We start from the raw sequence: 8,546 nt of genomic DNA on the forward strand, positions 1-8,546 counted from the left end.
ATTTAAGCTGAGTTATGAGAAGACTAGAAGCTATGAGGTCATATGAAGGAAGAGCCTTCTAGGCAAAAGAAACAACAGCTGTAAAGGTCCAGCTTTAGCTAGAGAAGAGATAATTCGTAAGTTTAGGTAAGAATTGCTTAAATGTCTTCTTAGAAATATATTTATAATACAGAGAGTAATTTGTAGTCCCAATTTGTGATTTCAAATTTGCAATAGGTACCAGTAGCATTGATAGAAAAAACATACAAGTCAATGCCATAGAACCAAATCAGTGACTAAATAATGAAACAGATTGTGAAGTACTTGTGTTTCTGTATATTGCAAGAGTTTATCAGTTTGGCTATAATTTAGGAAAATTTTAAGGAAAGATGTGAAATTCACAAAGTATTAATGACTTGGGAAAAAGGAATGGATATTTATTTATTTATTTATTTATTTTATTTATTGCAAGAGAGAGACAGACAGAGAAAGGGAAAGAAGGGAGAGAGATGAGAAGCATCACCTTGTAGTTGTGGCACTTTAGTTGTTTATTGATTGCCTTCTCATACGTGCCTTGACTAGGGATTCAATGATGATCCCATGTTTAAGCTGAGACAGCACTCAAGTCCAGGACCTTAGAGTTTCAAACCTTGGACGTCAGCATCCCAGGTCAGCCCTCTTCTGCACCACCACTGGTCAGACTAGATCTTTCATTTTTAAATGTATTATCTAAAGACCATTTAGAAATAGAAAGCAATAAGATAATCAGATCAAGAGGTAATTGAATACAGTTATCAAAGAAATAAGAACCAAAAGAAGGCTTAGGCTATTTAGGAAAAGAAGGTAATGAAGCAAACAAGACTCTCCAGTTTACTATATTGGCACATTTTAAATAAAAGTTGTATCTTGAACCTAACTCATAAAACAGTGGTTCATGCCCTGGCTGGGTAGCTCAGTTGGTTAGAGAGTTATCCTGATATGCCAAGGTTGTGGGTTTGATCCCTGGGCACTTATAAGAGTCAGCCATAAATAAATAGGACAACAAATCAATGGTTCTCTCTTTCTCTAAAAAAAAATCAATGAAAACAAACAAAAATAGTGGCTCATAACATTTTGACTATAGATGGTCCCTGATTTATAATGGCTCGACTTATGATTGTTCAACTTTAGGATGGTATGAAAATGATATGCAGTCAGTAGAAACTTTACTTTGAATTGTAAATTTTGATCTCTTTCTAGACTCTAGTGATAAATGATACGATACTCTGTAATACTGAGCAGTTTCAGTGAGATGATTTTTCCCAACTCTAAGATCATGTAAGAATTCTGATCACGCATGACCAAGCTGTGGTGCAGTGGATAGAGCGTTGGACTGGGACACAGAAGACCCAGATTCGAAACCCTGAGGTTGCTGGCTTGAGCACAGGCTCATCTGGCTTGAGTGTAGGGTTGCTGGCTTGAGCATGGGATTATAGACATGACCCCATGGTTGCTGGCTTGAGCCCAAAGGTCACTGGCTTGAGCCCAAGGTTGCTGGCTTGAGCAAGGGGTCATGATCACTTGCTCTGCTGGAGCTCCCTGGCCAAGACACATATGAGAGAGCAGTCAATGAACAACTAAGGTGCCACAACAAAGAATTGATGCTTCTCATTTCTCTCCCTTCATGCCTGTCTGTCCCTATCTGTCCCTCTCTCTGGCTCTCTCTGGCTCTGTCAGAAAAAAAGAAAAAGAATTCTGATCAAATTTAATGTAGGCTAAGTTAAGCTATGATGTTTGGTAAGTTTGGTATATTAAAGGTGTTTTCAATTTACAAGATTTTCAACTTAGGATGGGATATCAGTATATAACTTCACCATAAATTGAGGAACATCTGTATTATAACGTTTACATCAAAGGTCACAAACTCAGGTGACCACAGAGGTCACATGTAAATGAGTAACAGTCAAGTCTGGGATGTGTACTGAAGAATGCATAGCCCATGCACAGAGAACAGCTGATTGTTTTCTAGTAGAATGAGGGTTTTGGATCGCCAGATCTGATTTTTGAAGAAAAGCCAAAAATTCAGAGGTGTATATGATGCTTTCTGTGGGAAAAAATTCAGTTAAATGCACATGCACCCCCTCCCAATGGGGAGCTAATAAAACAGCAAATTAGCTTCATTGGCCCATGGGCTGTTAATCTTCAATCCTTGCTCTACAGTAATAATGTAAATGTAACATTAACAGCTTTTTTTTTTTCTCCTTAGGATGGTGCGCCCAAGGCTAACCATTTATGTTTGCCAGGAATCCTTGCAGCTGAGGGAGCAGCAGCAACAGCAGCAGCAACAGCAGCAGAAGCATGAGGATGGGGACTCAACTGGTACTTTCTTCGGTAGGTCCTTCTGGACAGGACAGGACAGATATGAGAAAAGGTGGAGAGATGACTTACCAGCATATGTGATAGGAATTTACAAACAGCAGATTTAGCAATGGTAATAGCTAACGTTTATTAAGTTCCTAGTATATTCCAGGCACTATTCTCGGCAGTTTTGTCATGTTTTTTTTGTGTTTTTTTTTCATCATTTTTTCCGAAGCTAGAAACGGGGAGGCAGTAAGACAGACTCCCGCATGCACCCGACCGGGATCCACCCGGCATGCCCACCAGGGGGCGATGCTCTGTCCCTCTGGGGCGTCGCTCTGTTGCATCCAGAGCCATTCTAACGCCTGAGGCAGAGGCCACAGAACCATCCTCAGCGCCCAGGCCATCTTTGCTCCAATGGAGCCTCGGCTGCAGGAGGGGAAGAGAGAGACAGAGAGGAAGGAGAGGGGGAGGGGTGGAGAAGCAGATGGGCGCTTCTCCTGTATGCCCTGGCCGGGAATCGAACCCGGGACTCCTGCACACCAGGCCGACGCTCTACTACTGAGCCAACCGGCCAGGGCCAGTTTTGTTGTAGTTCCTCTTTACAGTAGATTTTATTGTTATCTCCAGCATTTAGGTGAGGAAAATGAGGCTTAGATATGTTACCCCAAGTCACACACTAGCAAGTGGTTAAGTCAGGATTTGAACTCAGGATTTGACTCTGAGTCCTTCAGAAGAGTGGGCATTTCTAGGGATCAGATTACCTTAAAGAGCAGATAAATATTATATTGACTGCCATTGCTCTCTTGCTCTCTCCCTTTTGCAGTGTACCATGCCATCTACCTAGAAGAATTGACAGCGGTTGAACTGACAGAAAAAATTGCCCAGCTTTTCAGCATTTCCCCTTGCCAGATCAGCCAGATCTACAAGCAGGGGCCAACAGGAATCCATGTGCTCATTAGTGATGAGGTAGGTTTTCAGTACAGCTGAATCACCAGATGGCAATTAATTTGTCAGGGAGTGTGAGAGGATCAAGGTCAGTTCTATTGGGGCAGAGTGCTATTTTCTAGACCAGAGGTTTCAGATGGTTTTGTTTGCTTGCCTCCTAAAATAATTTTCTTTTCTTTTCTTTTTTTTTGTATTTTTCTGAAGTGAGAAGTGGGGAGGCAGAGACAGACTCCCGCATGCACCAAACTGGGATCCTCCCGGCATGCCCTCCAAGGGGCAATGCTCTGCCTATCTAGGGCGTTGCTCCATTGCAGCTGGAACCATTCTAGTGCCTGAGGCAGAGGCCATGGAGCCATCCTCAGCGCCTGGGCCAACTTTGCTCCAGTGGAGCCTTGGCTGCGGGAGGGGAACAGAGACACAGAGAGAAAGAAGAGGGGGAAGGGTGGAGACACATATAGGCGCTTCTCCTGTGTGCCCTGGCCGGGAATCGAACCTGGAACTTCCACATGGTGGGTCACGCTCTACCGCTGAGCCAACCAGCCAGGGCCCTAAAATGATTTTTCAAAAATGTGTATCCCCTTGTACATTTTTAGGGACTTGAACTTTTTTCATTTAAGTTTAAATAGTCGCAAAAGATGTTATTTCTGGGCATATTATGACATTTAAAAATGAAATGATTGCTTCACTATTTTAACTATATTCCATGTAATCTAAATACAAGAGTGATTTAATACTTTCATTTATTTAGGAAAAAAAAAGAGGCCCTGGTTGGCTGGCTCAGTGGATAAGAGCATCAGCCTAGCATGCGAAGTCCCGGGTTTGAAGAAACCATCTGCTTCTGTTTCCCTCTCTCTCCTCCTTCTCTCTCACTATCTCACTCTCTCTTAACACCATCATTATATAGTTGATTAAAACAAGAACAGTGAGTGACTTGATTGGTTCAAGCTTTGGCCCTGGTACTAAGGATAGTTAGGTTGATTTGAGCATTGATCCCAGACGGGTTGCTGGGTGGATTCTGGTCGGGATGCATGTGGGAGTCTGTCTTACTACCTCCCCTCCGCTCGCTTAAAAATAAATAAATAAATAAATGGGAGGCCCTGTCCTGGTAGCTCAGTCAGAGCATCATCCCGAAACACCATGGTTGTGGGTTCAATCTCAGGGCACATACAGGAAGCAGCCAACGAATGCATAACTAAAGTGGAACAACATATAAATGTTTCTCTCTCTCAAATCAATAAAATATATAAAAATGAATACACTTTTTTTTAACAGAATTTTAATGTAATTTCTTTGTTTCCTTTAACTCATATTTCCATTCACTTCCCCCATAGAATTTTTCTTACCATAACCTATTTTTATGCTTGAATACTTTTTATTATTCTACCATATTTCATTGAAACAAAATTTGTTTCAATTAAAATATTTATTTCAGTAAAATTGATAAATTATTTCTTCTGAATAGAATTAACACCATAATTATATAGTTGATTAAAACAGTATAAATGTACTACATGTTTTCATGAGTAATTTTTTCTTTTAAGCGTGAGAGAGAGGGACAGACAGACAGGAAGAGGGAGAGAGATGAGAAGTGTCAACTCATAGTTGTGGCACCTTAGTTGTATAATGATTGCTTTCTCATATGTTCCTTGACTGGGGGGCTCCAACCGAGCCAGTGACCCCTTGCTCAAGCCAACGACCTTGGGCTTCAAGCCAGTGACCTTGGGATCTTATCTATGATCTACTTAGCTTTTAAAACTTAATAACTAAATGGAAGAAAACAAAACAAAGCAATGGATTATTTTTTACTTAAGTCTAATATAATAAAAAGCCACACAAGCAAAATTAAATACAACAGACTGAAGTTTTTAATGATCAGCAAATTTTCTTGCTTCTTTTCAGATGATCCAGAACTTCCAGGAAGAAGCCTGTTTTATTTTGGATACAATGAAAGGTAATAAAATAGTAAGACAAACAAACACCTTTTTCTAGGGGATTTAAGAGCTTTTTTCATACTAGTTCTTTGAGGAGAGATGAAAGGTATTGACCACCGTATTTGAGGTAGAGAAAGTGACTTTTTTTTTAAAGATTTTATTTATTGATTTTTACAGAGAGAGGAGGGGAAAGCAATATGTATCAACTCATAGTTGCTTCACTTTAATTTTCTCTGCTTGCTTGTCATATGTGCCTTGACTGGACAAGCCCAGGATTTCAAGTTGGTGACCTCAGTCAGTGTTCCAAGTCAACGCTCTCAGGTCAAGGCTCTATCCACTGCACCACCACAGGCCAGGCTAGAGAAAGTGACATTATTAGAGATTGTTTCTTTGTATGAATTGACTCCTTGTCATTATCAGAGTAGACAAAGTGTAACTGATGATTCTCTGCCATTCTCTTTTACCTTCCATGGACAAATGAGGAAATTGAGGCTCGTCTTTATCATGTATATTTTATTTATTTGTTTATAGATATTATTTATTGATTTTAGAGAGAGAGAAAAGTGGGGGGGGGGGAGCGGGAAACATCAACTCATAGTTGCTTTTCTCATGTGCTTTGACTGGGCAAGTCTGGGATTTTGAACCAGTGACCTCAGCATTCCAGGTTAACACTTTATCCACTGTGCCACCATGGGTCGGGCATAATATATATTTATCATTAGTATTCTGTGATAATAAGTATGCTGCCCCTTGTCTTCTGTACTTTTTTCTTCCACTGTGTTTTAAAGGTGACTAAAGATTATTCTCTCTCTCTCTCTCTCTCTCTTTTTTTTTACAGCAGAAACCAATGATAGCTATCATATTATACTGAAGTAGGTGTGGGGTATTCCATCCTCAGTGACTGCTGCTTCCTTCACCTCTTGGAAACTCCCCTCTTGAAGGGGCCAGAATGGAGATTTGAAAGTCTGCAGGAACCTGACCCATCTGACTGTGTGTGGGGGGAGTTCAGGCTATGGAGGCAGAGTCCCAGCCATCTGTGTTGGCCCAAGCTCTTGCGGCACACACAGATTACTGCCTAACATGCATTTCTGCAGCTATTCTTAGTTAAAATTTCTGCACCCTGTTGTCATTGAATATCAGTAGAAACTCTACATCATCTGGGGTGTATATTAGGGCATAATGATGGGAATTGTGTGATATTTAATGGAAAGATGTTAAATTTTGTGATATGGAATTGTGTAATTTTTTTTTTATAATATAAAGTGAACACTTATATTCATAAGACTAGATCCTAAATCTCTTTTGCATCAGACATATACTGGCTTTTTACCACAGTTGGCCCCTGAAAACCTCATCAAAGCGAAATACTGAAGTAGACTAGGATTTTTCTTTTGGTTCCCCTGTAATACTATGATGGGTATAATTTTAGCTAACATTTATGGAGCATTTATTTGTGCCATGCAATGCGATAAATTCTTCTAATGGGTTATCTTGTTTAAATTCTCTTAATAATCCTATATGAAGTAGGTAATAATGATCCTAGTTGAAGACAAGGAAATGGAGACATATAGTGGCTAAGTAGCTTGCTGAGCAGCAGGCAGGTAACAGGCAGTGATGCTGAAATCCAAACCCAGGCAGTCTGGCTCTTATTAGTAGCCACCCATTACTGCCACCCATGCAATACCCTGAGCTTGCCATCATTTCTTACTGTGGCTCTTTTGATGAATAGAACTTTATACTGAGTGAGAATTGAGTGTTTAACCACTGAAAGGGACAAACCATACCTAAATAACGAACAAATCAAAACCTACAAAAAAATAGGTGCTTTGTAAGCATCATCTGTTATCAGATCACAGAATTTGAGGTGGTGAAAACTGGGGATTTTCTGTAACTCTGAAAATTCACTATTCTTGAATGACCTTCTCAAACTATTTATTAATGAGCTAAACTAACCCCTCCTTTTTCTTTCCCCTCTCTGCATTTTCTCTTGGTATAGGAAGTTCTTTTACTTATGTGGTATTCTTTTATTTAAGCTTTACAAGAAATTCATTCTGATCCCATTCACATTCTTACCATGTATTTTTGTTCTTCCTTAAAGAATGTGTGTGTGTGTTTACATGTGGTAAGACTATGGGTCTTTTTTACACATGTAAAGTTTTATCGAGAAATCCCTTTACATATTCTGTTGAGGTGAAAAAAAGAATGTTCATAGATTATGTATTGGATTTGGATCTGTGTGTGTGTTTTTAAAGCATTTGATAAAGTTTAAATGTTTTTATACAGAGATTATTGTTCATTAAAATCAACCGGCAACATGGTCTGATTTCTTTTGGTTGGAAACAAATGGAAAACTTTGAAAACTGGAAAATTAAGTCAACAAACTTGTTTAGAACTGACCTGGACAATTTGACATCTTAGACCAAAACAGTTATTTACTGAATGATTACCGATGCTTCCATTTTAGGGGCATTTCTAATTCTTCTATGTTCCTAGGACTGGTTCTCAATTTCAGGGAAATCAGCTCTATCAGCAGGCTCCTATTGTGTTTCTTTTGTTTTGTTTCTCTTCTGTTTGAATAATGTTAGGCTAGGAAGGTTGGACTAGATGACTTTTAAGGTCCTTTCTAAATCAGAATCTGTGACTTGTTTACTGCAAATGATACATAGAATTCTATTAATATATTTACTATAAATTTACACTTATTAATTTTTACTTGAAGTTAGTGGTTTTCTTTCAGAGTAGTCTTCAAATTCATAGAAATGAATTTATACAGGTTTGTCATCACAGGTGTTTAAATTGACCAGAAAATATCTTAGGCTTTCTTTAGCTCCAAAACATATTTATAGTGCCAATAAAAATTGCATTTGTTCATTATTGATCCTTTCAATTAAGTGAAAATTTCAGACTATGTTTTTCATTATGAAAGTTATGTGCAGCCTGGCCTGTGGTGGTGCAGAGGATAAAGCATCAACCTGAAATGCTGAGGTCACCAGTTTGAAATCCTGGGCTTGCCTGGTCAAGACACATATGAGAAGCAAATACTAGTTGATGCTTCCTTCTCACCTTTTTCCCCTCTCTCCTCTCTCTAAAAAAACCAATAAAATAAAATCTTTAAGAAAAAATAAAGTTATGTACAAAGTGAAAATTTTACTTATTTTTTAGCAAGAGAGAGAGAAAGAGGGACAGATAGGGGCAGACAGACAGGAGGGAGAGAGATGAGAAGCATCAGCTCTGTGTTGCGGCACCTTAGTTGTTCATTGATTGCTTTCTCATATGTGCCTTGACCGGAGGCTACAGCAGACCAAGTGACCCCTTGCTCAAGCCAGTGACCTTGGGCTTCAAGCCAGTGAC

The 8,546-nt window shown here is 39.3% G+C and overlaps 1 protein-coding gene across 3 annotated transcripts in view; it reads left to right on the forward strand.

The window, feature by feature from the left end:
• Window positions 1-8,104, forward strand: part of TFCP2 (transcription factor CP2) — a 75,819-nt gene extending 67,715 nt beyond the window's left edge. For 2 of the 3 annotated variants that reach the window (XM_066353967.1, XM_066353948.1), the window contains exons 13-16: window positions 2,225-2,349; window positions 3,143-3,285; window positions 5,164-5,215; window positions 6,034-8,103. In XM_066353967.1, coding sequence (XP_066210064.1) covers window positions 2,225-2,349; window positions 3,143-3,285; window positions 5,164-5,215; window positions 6,034-6,071 — 358 coding nt within the window. In that variant the 3' untranslated portion in view covers window positions 6,072-8,103. Of the gene's footprint in view, window positions 1-2,224; window positions 2,350-3,142; window positions 3,286-5,163; window positions 5,216-6,033 lie in introns of all 3 variants that reach the window. The other variant, XM_066353959.1, reaches the window with a different exon arrangement.
• The last annotated feature ends 442 nt before the right edge of the window (window positions 8,105-8,546 follow it).

The sequence above is a fragment of the Saccopteryx leptura genome, chromosome 1 (assembly GCF_036850995.1).
Source record: "Saccopteryx leptura isolate mSacLep1 chromosome 1, mSacLep1_pri_phased_curated, whole genome shotgun sequence".
In the NCBI taxonomy this organism is placed as follows: Eukaryota; Metazoa; Chordata; class Mammalia; order Chiroptera; family Emballonuridae; genus Saccopteryx; species Saccopteryx leptura.